The sequence below is a fragment of the Wolffia australiana genome, chromosome 8 (genome assembly GCF_029677425.1).
Source record: "Wolffia australiana isolate 7733 chromosome 8, ASM2967742v1".
Lineage (NCBI taxonomy): Eukaryota > Viridiplantae > Streptophyta > Magnoliopsida > Alismatales > Araceae > Wolffia > Wolffia australiana.
In genome coordinates, this window is record NC_135842.1 from 1,450,746 (window position 1) to 1,466,184 (window position 15,439).

The 15,439-nt window shown below is 40.2% G+C and overlaps 2 protein-coding genes across 2 annotated transcripts; one reads left to right on the plus strand and one right to left on the minus strand.

Moving 5' to 3' along the window:
* The first annotated feature begins 27 nt into the window (after positions 1-27).
* LOC144706474 (uncharacterized) lies at positions 28-4,924 on the plus strand. Its single transcript, XM_078579445.1, has 6 exons — positions 28-202; positions 309-523; positions 2,069-2,172; positions 2,291-3,289; positions 3,380-3,533; positions 4,270-4,924. The coding sequence occupies exons 2-6, from the start codon at positions 382-384 to the stop codon at positions 4,809-4,811; spliced, it is 1,941 nt and encodes a 646-aa protein (XP_078435571.1). The 5' UTR covers positions 28-202; positions 309-381; the 3' UTR covers positions 4,812-4,924.
* A 633-nt stretch (positions 4,925-5,557) lies between these two features.
* Positions 5,558-6,187, minus strand: LOC144706687 (histone H2B.11). The gene has a single exon (XM_078579687.1). The coding sequence runs from the start codon at positions 6,098-6,100 to the stop codon at positions 5,642-5,644; it is 459 nt and encodes a 152-aa protein (XP_078435813.1). The 5' UTR covers positions 6,101-6,187; the 3' UTR covers positions 5,558-5,641.
* Positions 6,188-15,439: the final 9,252 nt, after the last annotated feature.

Here is a 15,439-nt window from a genome sequence, read left to right on the forward strand (position 1 = left end):
GGGCCCGAGATGGGCCTGTTTTCTTTCCTCGGTCGTCTTCTTCAGTCTACTCCTTTTCCTGCGACTAGGTTGCAGTAATGGCGACCGGGATTTTGCGGTTGGAGAGGGGCAGCTATTCTACGATGTGGGTTTTGAAATTAACTGCGGAGGAGAGCTTTTGATCGACGGGAGAGCGATGAATTCGCGAGGAGCGTGGAAAAAGGTGAGAAATTTGGTGAGAAATTGGGGGAAAAAGGAGCGGGGGGGGACAATGTCTCTATTTGCGCCGTACCCATTAATGCTCTCTCGCTTTCTTGATCTGTCTGCAGTTATCCAGGGGATGAGGGGATCAAGGTTCTTGGTGTAGAACACGCCTGGTGGGATTGTTCGAATCGTTTGGAAATGGTGGATTTTGAGGGGTATCGGCGCAGATCTAGGCGAAAGGAGGTGCAGCCTCGATGGAACTCTTTGGAATGGGAAGAAGATTTGTGGGATGTTAAGCCTCGAGGGAATCAGTCGTTTTTCTTTGGTGGGTATGCGGAAGGTAAGCTCTCTTGATAGTTCTAGCTCATTTTCTGAAATCCCCGAGAGTTTATTTGCCAGTTGTGTCTTGAATCTGGGTCTAAGTTACGGTAGAATTCCCCTATGGTTTGTGGCGATGTTCTGTTTCTGAGTCTCTGGTTCGCTGTTGGATATTGATGAAGATTGATTGAACATTTTTCCTGCTCTTCTTTTCCTTGTTGTTTCTTTGATTCTTCATCTCTGGGTTCTTCTCGTTCATCTTGAGCGAGATTGAATTTCTTTGAAGGAAAAAAATCATTGGAGAAGTTTATTAAGCGCTCCGGTTATTTTTTTTCCCTTTGCTGTCGTGTAGGATGATGATAATGCTAGATTTTTTCTTTTCCTGGAATTATCTGTGATGGGGAACCCGATCTGTTGAGGAACTTGTTTTTTACTCTGTCTCTCTTTCTCTTGTTTATTCGCTTGAAAAGGACAGCTTCTAACAAATGTCTCTCGACTCACTCCCTCTCACTCTCTCGCTGGACTCTCTTTTACTCTCTCTCTCTCTCTGGAACCTGCTCTCTCCTTCTGTCTCTGGGCTCTCGTCTCTCGTCTCTCGTCTCTCTCTCTCTCTCTCTCTCTCTCTCTCTGGAACCTGCTCTCTCCTTCTGTCTCTGGGCTCTCGCCTCTCTCTCTGGACTCTGCTCTCTCTCTCTCCCCTCTTTTCCCCTCCCTCTCTCTCTCTCTCTCTCTCTCTCTCTCTCTCTCTCTCTCTCTCTCTCTCGCTCGCTATCTCTGTGGATTCTGCTCTCTCCTTCTGTCCCTGGACTTTCACCCTCTCTCTCTGGCTCTTGTGTCTTTGCTCTCTCCATGCTCTCTATTTCTCCCCACCTTCTTTCTCTCCCTCCTCTCCCTCTCTCTGTACTCTCTTTCTCTCCTCTCTCTCTAGACTTTGCTCTCTCTTTCAGTGTCAGCTCTCGGCTTCTCTCTCTGGACTTGGCTCAATTTCTCTCTGAGGGGTTTCTCTCTGGTCTCTGCTCTCTCCTTCTGTCTCTGGGCAGCCTCTCTCTCTGGACTCTGCTCTCTCCTGTCTCTGGGCAGCCTCTCTTTCTGGACTCTGCTCTCTCCTTCTGTCTCTGGACTCTCATACTCTCTCTCTCTCTAGACACTCTCTCTCCCCTCTTTTCCCTATCCCTCGCTCTTCTCTCCTTTCTCCTCTCTCTCTCTCCCCTATATTTTCATGTAACAAAGAATGGGTGAATATAGTATTCGATCTATGAACGATAAGAGTAAGTGTGACCCAGTTTATGATCTGGCTTCGTCAACTTCGAACTAATCCAGTTTAAGCTGGTACAGTTGGCCCAGACGTTGTTATTTTGCGAAGATGAGTAAGTAGAAATCGAATCAGCAGCTTAAAATGCAAAACTAGTTTCCCCATTTATTATTGTCTACCGCTTAAAAAAAATTGATGTGAAGTCTTCTCCTTTGCATTGATCCCTTTATTTATGTTATAATCCCGAGATTTTTAAGGTTTTTACTATTTCACTATCCAATGGAAGGTGATTTTCATCCTATTTATTTGTCCCAGAATCGTTGAGTAATGATGCGAGACGCCGCTTACATACAAAGCACACTAATTCTCAGATGGCGACGTCATCTTCCAGAGTAAAAACTCAAAGTTATCAATACCCAGTAAGTTTCAGAAACTGTTATTTTTTACGGATATCATATGATTAGCTTAAATTCATGTTATTAAAAGAGAATCTGTTCTGGGAGCCATAATGTTTATAGTTTAATCTAATTTTGGCAGCCTCATTATGATATCCTACGGGTTTCTTCAAAGAAATCCAGCAGCCCCGCATCGACGAGGAGATCGGGAAGCGAAGAGCAGTCAAAGAGGCGCTCACCCGGTGTGATCGCCAAGTTAATGGGCCTCGACGTGCTTCCATTCCATAAGTCCACTGTCATCGAAGACTCTCGACCAGCCCACTTCAAGGATCGAGCATCCGAAGTCTTTAAAGATGTATATGAAGTTTCAGACACAAGAAGATCGCCCATCAGAAACAAATCTCCGTCAAGATCACGGCGATTGTCTGAGAATTCTAGAGATTTTGAATCCTTGGAGGACCCTTTTTTCAGGCTCCTCCATGAACCAAGCTCACTGTTCATCAAACATCTCGAAGAATGCCGACACTCGTCTTCAACCTCATCTGACGCCGGGCCCATCGTCATCCTCAAGTCCTCCGATGCAGAACCATCAGACAGTCCAAACTGGAGAAGAACTGATCAAAGATCTTGGTATAATACTGAAGAGGAGCGCAGTCTTTCTCTCTCTAGGAGAGACCGGAATCCCAGGCCTAGGAAGATGGAGGAGATGACCCATGATCATATCGTCGTTCTAGAACCCGGCCTGGGTGGCTTTCCGGAAGCGAGGTTCAAGGACTCTAGAGAGAGAAAGAAGATATCTCTTGCCAGAAGCTCGAGGGGGATCGCGAGAGAAATCACAGAGCAGATGGTCCGAAACGATGGCGAGGAGGCCCGGAAGCAGCTGCTCGAGAGGTGGAAGACGTTACAGAAGTCGGCGGAGGGAAGAGCTCGGCGGCGGCGCTCAAGGACGACGCTTGCGCAGATGCTTGCCTTGGCCAAGAGAGACATTTCTGGAAGCTCTGGGATAGAGAGAGAGAGGAGGAGGTCAAGTTCTTATGAGCACCCGTGTCTTGGGACCATGAAGAACATGGAAGAGAGCTTCTTGCGCAGAGAGGAGAAGAAGAAGAAACTGCCCAGAGTGGAGGAGAAGCCTATGATAGAGGTTTGGTTAATCCTGTTTCTCTTTCTAAAAGTTGTGTTGTTTTAATTGTGATTTATCTGCTAATTGAGTTGGTAATTTCTCTGTTTTAAGGAGTTCACATCGCTTGCTGGCCGCAAGAAGATGGGAAAAGATGCGGTGTGTAGCGTTGAAATCAACGAGCATCCAAGTCCTGTGTCTGTTCTTGAACCCCCGGATGAGAGTGTATCAAGCTTAGACCACTTCGATCGGGTTAAAGTTGACCGAGGTCAGCGCTTGAAACTACATTAAACTATCTTGTTCTTCACCTTTCAGCCGATCATCCACTTGGTATTTCCACTACTCATTGCTCTCTTTGTCTGTTTTCATGCTAGAAACAACAGCCAGTCATTTTAGAGAGACTGGTCCTTTTTTCTCTATCTTTACTCTTTCTGTGACTTTCCCGGAGGGATTCTCCCTTTCTTTCATCCATCTCTCTCCTCTCCTTGTTTATCTCTCTATTCCTGCATTGTATAGAAACCTCATCAACTTCAAAATCATCTCCTTGTTTCTCCATTGGCCTATTTATAGGCCTTGAAGGAAAGAAAAAATAACTAGAAATTTCAGACGAATTTTACTCTATCTCTATCTCTTTCTCTTTCTCTTTTTCTATTTCTATTTCTATCTCTATTTGTATCTCAATCGTAATCTCTATCTCTATCTCTATCTTTGTCTCTATCTATATCTCTACTTCTATCACTATCTCTATCTCTATCTCCATCATCTCCATCTCCATCTCTATCTCTAATAAATGAAACTCGGATCCCGGGTCCGAGGTTGGCGATGGCGACGTGTTATGACACGGGTCATCTCATCCTGCAGCGGTGGTGTCACGTCCGATGATGGACCATGGTCATGTGCGCCACCATGAACTCTTCTCTCTCTCTCCTTAAAACAGCCAATCAAAGATGGGTTCTCTTTTTTCTGTTTCTCACTCTTCTCTCTCTCTCTCTATCTGCTTGCAGAAACAAAGCCAGCCCATCAACAGCATTTAACATCAACCTCAGAAAATGCCGAAGCCGAAGAGATCCGGTTGACTTTCGAGGACGAAGACAACTTGGAATTCTGCTACATGCTTGACATTCTCATTGACTCTGGTCTGTACAAGGTTGACCGCGACATGCTGCTCCGAGCCGCCTTCTCACCGGAGTCTCCGGTTGACCCACAAGTCTTTGAAAATCTAGAGACCATCTACTCCCACCTCCCTTGGCCTGGCATGAACAGGAAGCTGATGTTTGACCTGGTCAACTGCATTCTTGCTCGCATCTCAGAGTCTCTGGCTCGGGTAAGACCGGGAAAAGTCAACAAGCTGCTCGTCCAAGAGGTCTGGGAGTCGTTGATCGGCAAATCGACGGCTTACGATGCGGCGAAGCTTACGTTTGGGGAGATTGATGACATGACCTGGGGAGGATGGATGGTTGACTTTGACGGGCTGGGAGTGGAGGTTGAGTCAATGCTGAATGATGAACTCCTGGAAGAACTTGTCACTGAAGTCTGTGTCATTTAGAATGCATAGATTAGAAGATTTGCATTGGCAGATGATTTTGATGCTGTAATTTCAGATAGAGGTCTGTACATTATTATTTCAGATAAATGTCACTCAGTAGTGCTTTGAGTTCATTATTTGTGGACATTCAAGGTTTAATTGAACAATAAGTTGGAGTTATAGTGCGCGGTTTTCGAGATCTCACGTCCAATGTAGCCCTCAAACTGAATAACGTAACTAGGAAAAGGATTTGCGACATTGAAAATTGCATAACATGATAAATCGGATAATTGGTTGTGGGCATAAATTTATGTCAATGTAAACTGCAATTTGTTACGTGTATGAATCTTTTTCTATTCCATGATATTATATATATATATATAATTTGTTACTCATAAGAGGTGTGATTAATTGTTTATTAGAATTATGTATATAACAGTGGTGTTATATGTATGCCGCAAATAGAGAACGGAGGATGAATTCCACTCTACGTGGATAAAATGAAATATAGTGCACATGTTTAATGGAGCAAAATTATTTTGTCAGACGAGTGTAATACGATTTCATCTAACCAAAATTTGGAAACGGTTAATGTTAACAATGTCATTCGTCAGTTTATTTACTGATAACGGGATGATTAGACACCCCAATAACCATGATAAATTCCATTCTCTTCGGCGGTGATGTCATTAAGAACGCTTGGCATTTGGGTTATAAATAAAAGTTTCGTATCGTAACTGATAGAAGAAAGTAAAGACCAACGAGACTCAGTTAATCTGATAATTGCACATATATCATGATAATACCGTTCAATTTCACACATTCGAAAAAACCCTAATTTCAACTCACATTCACGAGCTCGTGAACTTGGTCACGGCCTTGGTGCCCTCGGACACGGCGTGCTTGGCAAGTTCCCCGGGGAGAACGAGCCGGACGGAGGTCTGAATCTCCCGAGACGTGATCGTCGGCTTCTTGTTGTAGCGGGCCAATCGAGAAGCTTCCTGCGCAAGCTTCTCGAAGATGTCGTTGATGAAGGAGTTCATGATGCCCATGGCCTTGCTGGAGATGCCGATGTCGGGATGAACCTGCTTGAGAACCTTGAAGATGTAGATCTTGTAGGTTTCCACGCTCTTCTTCGCCTTCTTCTTCTTCTTCTTGTCTCCCGCCGCGGAAGTGTCCTTCACCGGGAGCTTCTTCTCCGCCTTCGGCTTCTTCTCCGCGGGCGCCTTCTCCGCCTTCGCCTTCTCCTCGGTCGGCTTCTCCGCCGCGGGCTTCTTCTCGGCCGGCTTCTTCTCCGCCTTGGGCGCCATGGATTCGATCGCGAGCTTCGAGAATTGGGAAAGAAGTCGAGATCGACAAGCAAACTTCGATTGCAGGAGAGAAAAGAGTTGGTAGGAAATTTCACGAATCGGGTGTTGGTATTTATAGAGGTCGGTTCGGATAAGCGACCTGGATCGCTGAGTTGGATGATTTTGAACCGTCGATCTTGGAGCCTGTGCAACGGTCCAGATTCCGCTTGGTTGGGATCGCCGACGTGGTTCGTGGTCCCCGGATAATATTCGTTTTTTTAGTATTATTTAATGGTTCGTAAATGCATTTAATGTCCCGCAGCGGACGGACTGAACGGGTCGAACGGGACGGAACGGGAATGTTGTTCGAATTGGATATTACTTTCTTGGTCCAATGAAACTCTTAATAAACTCCAGGGCTTACATAGTGGATATATCACTAAATTGAATTAATATTTGGGAATTTACTTACTTCTGGCTTGCATACGTGTGTTGTGAATTTAAAAAATATATTGATAGCAGAAACTTTTGCAAATTGTTACTACGATATTGGTTTCTTGGTTCAATGAAACTCTTAATAAACTCCAGGGCTTACATAGAAGATATATCGCTATACTGAATTAATATTTGGGAATTTATTTACTTATGGCATGCATATGTGTATTGTGAATTTTTTTTGTTTAAACGTATAAATAGCAGAAACTTTTACAAACTTTTACTACGATATTGGTTTCTTAGTTCAATGAAACTCTTAATAAACTCCCGGGCTAGCATAGTAGATATATCACTATATTGAATTAATATGTGTGACTTTATTTACTTATGGCATACTAACGTGAACATCTTTGTGTTTAGGTGTATTAAGAGCAGAAAATTTTGCAGACTTTTACTACGATATTGGTTTCTTGGTCAATTAAAATCTTAACGAACTCCCGGGCTAACATAGTAGATATATCACTCTATTGAATTAATATGTGAAAATTTATTTACTTATGGCACGCATATTAGTGATTTACTTCTCCGTTTTTTGAATAGCCAATGAATGCAATGGTACAGCTTTTATTTGTTGTGATCTTAGTGGTCAAAAAGTAGATTCAATAGTTTCTTCATTGTGTGACAATGGCGTGCAAGCAATGACTTATGATATGTTGTCAATGTTTTGTATAATGATCTGCAAATATTGACTTATTTTATAAGGTTATCTCAGAAAATATTATGGATATAATAATTTTGGGAATTTACTTTTTTTCTAAAATTATCTAAATTTTTATTATATTATGTTCTGAAAAAATGGAAATACTTTACACTGTACCCTGGGATTCTTGTGGCTCCTCACTGTCTCACTCTATTCATAAGAAAAATAGCAACTGTTATTCAACAAATAGGTATGTATATTAAATATGTAATCACAATGCTACTTGTTGACATTTGCATCCACCTCCCAGGGAACAACTTTACAAGCCCCCCCCCTCACTTTCCAAATCCCTGATGGATTGTCTACATTATTTTTTGCCATTCTGACTTCAAAACTAAGCTTCACATCCTCTTGGTATGCCTTAGAACCTTGGTTGCCCCCTTCCTCGTGTTGTTGACTTAAGAAATGTCAGGTCATTGATTATAATGAGTTAACCATTCACCCTTGATGAGTCATTTCATTGCTCTCCCATCTCTCAAATAATTGATCACAACTCTATAATCAACTTCATATTATTTTTCAAGTTTAAACAACATTTTCTTTTGACTCAACAAAATAATTCAACGAGCATCCACTTATCGTGACTCCTAAATAGACCAGATGAATATGTTTTTATGTTAATTCAATCTCTCTTCAATATTACTTCCACTTTATATTGTAACCCTTACTCAATATATTACCAACCAATGTGATCATTGCCAAAAAAGTTCTCAGTCACCTAATATTGATTCAAAATTTCAATTTACCAATTAAGTTTCCTATCAATTCACTTGTAAAAATTATATTCATATACCGTGTGAGCAATGGTCAGAATTCATAAATAATGATAGGGTGTGGTCAACGAGATCCAAACTCCTAGATCTATCCATAACACATATACTCCACTTAATACCTGTCCATATAACATTGTATGTACATAACATCCACTGATATATTCTTACACTGCCATTTTGGACTCTCAACAAAATATTGTTATTATTAACATAAAATTTTATAGATATTTCGTCCAAGCCTCTAAATTAGGATCAGAGCAAAAAACATATATTATGATTTTTTTGAGCTATTTTTTTAAGCTGTCAGCCTATCTTAACAGCTTGAGTGTTCAAACAATGACATAAAATAATATATAATGTGAAAGGAAAGGGATAATTTACTTCATGTGAATCGGTAGATGTTATGAGTATTTTATAACTACATAGCTCTCCAAATGCATCTAATTTTATGCAAGCTGGCTGAATATTCATAAATGGTAATTCCACATGGAAATCTTGACAAGTGTCGCCAAGAAGGTAGTCAATGCCAAAGTGCATCTCACGATGGTAACGATTGAGGAAAAATCGGGGACATTAGTTTTTACCAAACGAGATAAGGACATGGGTGACATTTCACATGACAAATACCATGACATAAAGGCAGAAACCCTAAATTCTAATAAATCAGTGCATTTCAAATATTTTTGTTATATCATTTTCAAATCATGGAATACCCAACGACCATCAACTCAGATGAAGAAAAATGAGAGTGATCATTGCCTTCATTGTTGATATTCACGTGGGCAAGAAGAATATCGATAACACAATTAAAATGAAGGTCAAAACCCCTCGGTGGGTATTTTGAGCCTCAATCGACACGATATGAATTAGGTTGCACACCCAAATATAAAAAAGAGCTAAAAACCAAAAAAATACTCTCTGTAGGGATCAAATCAGTGATTTTTTGGTTCCTCGAGTGATCATCGTCAAGTCATTCAACTATCTTCAGAGAGCTGGATCTACTATTCTTTTTGGGAGTTGGGCTTTGTTATAAATCCCATTTCATCTCCATGCGGTCTTCGTTGAAAGCAACACTAAAGGAAGAGAAAAATAATAAAGAGGTGGACAATCAAAATGCCTCGCACAGGTATCAAAAGAGGGTGTCCCTTCTATTTATAACGTGTATATTTTTTTTAAGTTTGCAGAAAACTTTCACCACGACCCCTCGCCATTGAGAAATTTCACTAAAATTTCTTTAACTCATAGTGTATCCACTAACATCCAAAAATATTGTGTGTGATCGTCTAGGCCTGTCTATCAGTCTATTTAATAACTTCGATGGCCTAATAACCTCTATTGGACCAGACTTATTAACTAACAATAACACATATATATCAATTAATCAATAATTGATTTAACTCAATCAATGTTAACTTGTTGACTTGTGGGATGCCAAGCTATGCCTCGTACCCTAAAAGATGCAAATGAGCATGTCAACTCTATCGTGTAACATTCACTTTCATTGATCACTGTGTACATATGTTATCCTTCATCCATGTAGGACTCCGAAAGGACTTTGAGAATGACTAGTCGTCAAACCCCAATCGATCATTCTGCTTTGTACTAATATATGGCAAAATCATGAAAGAACACACTTTGTGATATTTCCACTGCCCTAAATGGGGATTTAACTACATCATATTGTTTGATCGATCTCATCTAATAACGAGGGTGAACAATCGCATTCATGGATTTGTTGATGCATCTAAGCTAAGACTATTAGGAGTCTTTTGATTAGAGAGTCATATATTATAGTTGAAATACAGTTGTCCATCCATAAGATATCTTTGGTCTCTCATGTCTACAGACCACGTACCCAACCTATGAGTCCCCGAATGGTATTCATACGATGCATCCGTAATGTTTCCCCTCTTCTATGATGCTTCTTCCGCACACCCAATACACCAAGAACACACTTGATGGATCTCAAAACTCACTATATTTCAATCAACCCACACAAGTAGGAAGCAAGTTCAAGATGAATTTCACAATAATCCATGCCTCTAATAGATCAGAGGGTATGGATGGAAATAGGAGGGGAAGACGAAGCAATGCTGAAAAGTTCAGCTCAATTGGAGTTGTAGATCAAAAGTTATGGACGTTTGAAGTTGAGCCAATCCTAGACCTTGATTTCATTCTCTCTCCTCATCATCATCATCGTTTTCCATTTCTGTGAAAACGTCACATCCAATAACATTCTGCGTCTCCTTGCCTTCTGCGCGTGCATTTATATCTTTCTCGAGGCTGACGTGGCAGCGCGTCAGTGCGCGCCGCGTCACCCTCTTTCTTCTTCTTTTTTTCTTTTTTTTTAAATCAGTGGACACAAGTGTGCCAAGTTGCTCGCGCCATTTCAAGGAAAAAGGAATTCAAAAGGTATGTTTTTGTCTTTTGTGCATCCGTCCACGCATCATTTAGTGCAAAAAATAGCCCCTTTTTTTATTGGGCCATGTCACTATGCACCAAAAAATATTTGTCAATCATAAATGCAATCATCGTTTTGTGAACTGTGAAGTGATGATTGTCTGGCTAATTATTGGCTGACTCCAATCATTAACTTAGCTCATGATTGGCTATCGCCAATCATCAACATTCACAACGATTCGTCGCCATTCGACGAATCAAACGGTGACATGTAGCGATGCAAATAAAAGGGCTAAAAGTACAATTAAAAATTCATAATAATTAAAATAAAAGCCCAAAAATACATATAAATATATATTTTGACTTAGAAAATTCATATATTTCCAAAATTAATGTCAATAAATTCCATAAAATCGTATTATGTCTCAAAAATTATATTATTTAGAATCTATTATCAGAGAATTCCCAAAAAATACACAAAGATGTAGAAAATTCATAAAATAATTCTAAAAAAAGATTTAATCAGTTTAAGCTTGATAGCATGCAATGAGTGATTTAATGCAAATAGACATGTAAATATGATCATATTAAAGTATTAAATATGCATGTTATCAAATGCGTCCTTAATGTTTCCACGCTAATAGCTACGTGCATACTCGTCATATGAGTGGGATTAGACAATTATATTCTTTATGAATATTTTGATGACCTTTTAAAGTATACTTTAAATATGAATAATTAGAAAACATGTTTAAAGACTATTGATCATTGTATCACGATCTCATCAAAATTCACTTAGACATTGATTGCATGCAATCGTGGACTTACATTATAAGCTTAGCATTATCTAAGCATCATCTTTAATTAAGTTTTGGTTGTTGAAATCGATTTTTCATAGAAACTACCTGCCTATTTTTATACTTTAATTTTGTTTTATTTAAAGTCATTTCAGATCTAAAGAAAGGTCCATTACGTTGACTACTAAGCCAAAACATGGGAACATCTCATTTTTTCTGCCCATTATGTTTTCAGAATTCACATTGACTACTAAATTCACATTTATTTATTCTTAACTCGAGGCATACTAAAATCGAATGAATAATATAAAACCAAAATGCAGAGTTTTATTGAATAAATAAATAATTTTGACCTCTAAATTTGATTCAGATATTCTAATGTCCCACTCTTTTTTTTTTGCACAATCTGGTACTCACCATTTCCTTTACCGAAGCGCGACCTTAGAAAGTTATGAAAACCAATGAAAGCTCTTGGATCAGTTTTTTTTAACTAATAGTTAGAAGATTGAAGATCCGCTATCGTTGATAAAGTAAGACCATGAGATGAAGACACTGGTGCTCTAGATCAATGAATTGGGTCAGTGATTCCAAGTAACTCTTTGATCTAAGAAACTGTTGCTACCAATAAATGAGTCTTATAACCTGTTAGCATGAAACATTTTGTAAAAACTGGGATTGTAAATTACCCACTTCAGGCAGGAAATTTCCTCTATTTTAAGGGTAGCAATAGTTACTGCAAGAATATCAGAAATGGAAAATCTGCCATACGTCTTTATTGATTTCCACATATCTGAGATGGCATCAAATATTAATTCCTACTGTAGTAATATGCGGTACTGTTATCCGTCACAATGTCATCATCCATCTTCTCTAAGGTTGGACGATGGCATCAAATATAGGAGTGGAATATGTTTTCTTAATATCCGACTTATAAATAAATATGTAATTTATACGTTTTATCATTTCACTAGGAAACACACAATGCCACAATTGAGCCATGGGAGTTATAGTTATTCTTTATGTGAATATAATTAATCCCGTTAATGATTTTCATCAAAATCTAATTTAAGTTAGATTGGTTTGAACCTATACTATGTATGTGAAACTTCAAATCCCTCACTAATCAAAGCCGACTCAGCCCAAAATGGACTCAGTTATGCAAACACCAAAACCCAGACTAAAGAGGCAAACACTGCTTAGCACACGATGCAGGAAGTGCAATATTTATGTTTTGATATATTTTTTATTTGAAACAATTTATATCGTCTCACATGGGACAATAGCTCCTTATATTTTAAACCAATATCTGGATACCCAATATTGTGACTAATTTTTATTTCTGATATCTGAATATCAGATCGAAGGCCTATTGTTGGGTTCTAGAGGCCTAGATCTGGATGAACAGAACAAAACGATGTGCATCGGAAGTCCTTTTTGCGAATCGAACTGCATCAACGAAAACATTGAAACAATATACCTTTGCACGAATCTCATTCATGATTTCTTCGATCCCGGAGCGAGACGAGTCAAGCTGCTCAAGTGTGCAGCCTCTAGACGTATCCACGCGGTCCTCGGCGTGTTGGATCTCCTCCTTCTCGTTGACAAGCCCCGTTCTTTCTCCGTCGACGTCGTTACGTCGTCCCGATCACATCAGGGATGGAGAGGGGGTGTGGGGAGAGTGGAGAAGAAGAGGAAAGGCCCCTGAACAATTCTGGCATGGGTGAATTTTTTTCAGGGCCTTCCCCTCTTTATACTAAGTGGGTATTTTTCATAAAAACCCCCAAAACTTAAGTATATCTTCCAACGTCCAAAAGACCATTTGCGTGTGACCCTCTAAGCCCATGTATCAGTCTAGTTAACGACTCCAGCGGCCCAATAACCTTTATTGGCCTTCCAAATTAATTAACTATATCATCATATAGATTAATTAATGTCGGATCAATTTAACCCAATCGATAGGTCGAGACTCCAACACGTGGGGTGCCAAGCTACACCTCGTGTCCTAGAAGATACAAAGAAGTGTGTATCGACTCACTCATGGAACCTGTTCATCATCAGTTACCGTGTATGTATAATCCCTCATCCACTTGACGCTCCTTGGACGACTTAGGGTATGGTCAACTGTCAAACCCTAATCGGTCATCCGAGTTAGTACTGATGCATTCGGAAATCATCGGAGAACTCTTCTCCGATATTTCACTGCCTTGAGTTGTTACCTCTTATACCAAGGGTGGAGGATCCCATCTTGACCACTCAATCACCTTCGTGTACTTCTTGATGCACCCGAACTAAGACCGTTTAGAATCCCATGATTAGAGACTCGTTGGCCATAGCCAAAGTACAACCTTCCGTCCACAAGACGTCTTTGGTGTCTCAGGTCTAAGGACCACTTACACAACCGTGGCCTGAATCAACCTGATTGACAGTTCGATATAATACCATTCAGGGATTCGTACGGATCAATTCAGTGAACTCTTTCCGCTATAGAGCACCCAGTATCTATCCTTAGTGTTGCCACACTAATGGCTACGGGATCGGCCATACTCATCATTGGAGTGAGGCTAGATAGTGCTATTCTATCCGGATACTTCGATGTCCTTCTCGCGTATCCTTCGAATAGGAATGTTTAGAACACATGCTTAAAGACTAGTGATCTCCGCATTACGATCTCATCATAATTCACTAAGTCCGATCATGTATTCATGGACTTCATTATACGCATCACACGTGCACTATAATGAATATGTTCTATTAATAAATATGGAACGAGATGTGGAATGTGTGATTGGCTTGCCGGCCACATATATTTACATCACCTATAATTAGGCCATTTCCCATTTCTATAAAGGCTGCTCACCTATTGACAGCTTGGCTTCGCTATCGCACTCATGTAGTGGCTGACCTTCAAAGGAGTCTTCTTACTAGAATGCCTACAACCAATATCTAATATCCGACAGGCGAATACTGTACTACATTGCTACGACCATCGCCACTGTGCTAATAACTAATTATATTTAAATAGAAAAATTACCAACTAAATTAAGAACCTTATAATTTCCTAGCTATAAATAGGGATCGGCACGGGTCATCCATCACATCACGCGTCACTGTGACCAAAACATGACGGTGACGGATAATGAAGTGGTCGTGATGGGATGCGACAGTGGCAGGTTGCCCAGGACGCATGACGCGATGGAACAAACATCACGGTTGACGGCATTTTTGAAAAGTTAAAACGTACAGAAAATAAATATAAAAATCAATATTTTTTATCTTTCCGACGACTGAGATTTCGCCACATGACGTGACCATTTAAATTTTCTGGCATTTTGCATAGAAGTCCCAGTTTTTTTGCTCACACAAACCGACATTGCCTATAAATAATTGGAGATACACCCCTCCGTTCAAGTAGGGTTTTATTCACGTCTCCAGTGACGGTGACGCCATCACGGTGGCGCGGACGTGACGCGATGCCCTATGGAGGGACGGTGACAGGAACATGATGGCTTTTTTGCATATGCTGGGACGCATGACATGATGATGATATGACAAAAGTTTTTCACGTCTCCATCCGTCATGTTTCGTCATATGTTCAGTCATGTCCGGGGCGTCATGTCCCGGACGTGGTGTTCCCTAGTAGGGTTTGCCCGTCCCGATATCCGTCAGATATCCAGTATCGGACAACCAATATCCGACATCCGGAAAAAAATGGGACGGTTCCGGATATCGGATATCGGGCGATGTCCGTCTAGCAGGGGTTAAACGGATATCGGGACCAGATATCGGGGGTGAGGACGAATACGGTATCGGATACCGGATATCGGTTTTCTGATATCCGGATTTCGGAAACGGATACCGGATGCCGGATACCGATTTTCGATATCTGGATCTCGGTTCCGATATCCGGTATCTGGTATCTTACGATAAAAATAAACCACTTTCCACATTATACATGTTAGTTTCAATCGCATTGTTCGATTTTGATTTATGTTCAATGCCCGTTAATATATAGTGTGCAATTATTTTTTTTCTTCCATATGGGATAACATGATTCAAAGTTAATGTAGATTGTGAATCCCGTTATCACGGGAGATTTTAAAAACCTTTCCATGTATATATTGAATGAGGCCGCTAAATTATTTAGTATTAAAATAATATCTATAAACGCTTCTTTTAAGAGCGTTCTAAATGAAAA

Excerpts from the sequence above, each read along its gene's own strand:
- LOC144706474 (XM_078579445.1), top strand. The coding sequence starts at position 382 with ATGGTGGATTTTGAGGGGTATCGGCGCAGATCTAGGCGAAAGGAGGTG. Across the intron at positions 524-2,068 it reads CTTTGGTGGGTATGCGGAAG|AATCGTTGAGTAATGATGCG; the intron begins GTAAGCTCTCTT and ends TATTTGTCCCAG. Across the intron at positions 2,173-2,290 it reads CTCAAAGTTATCAATACCCA|CCTCATTATGATATCCTACG; the intron begins GTAAGTTTCAGA and ends TAATTTTGGCAG.
- LOC144706687 (XM_078579687.1), bottom strand. The coding sequence starts at position 6,100 with ATGGCGCCCAAGGCGGAGAAGAAGCCGGCCGAGAAGAAGCCCGCGGCG.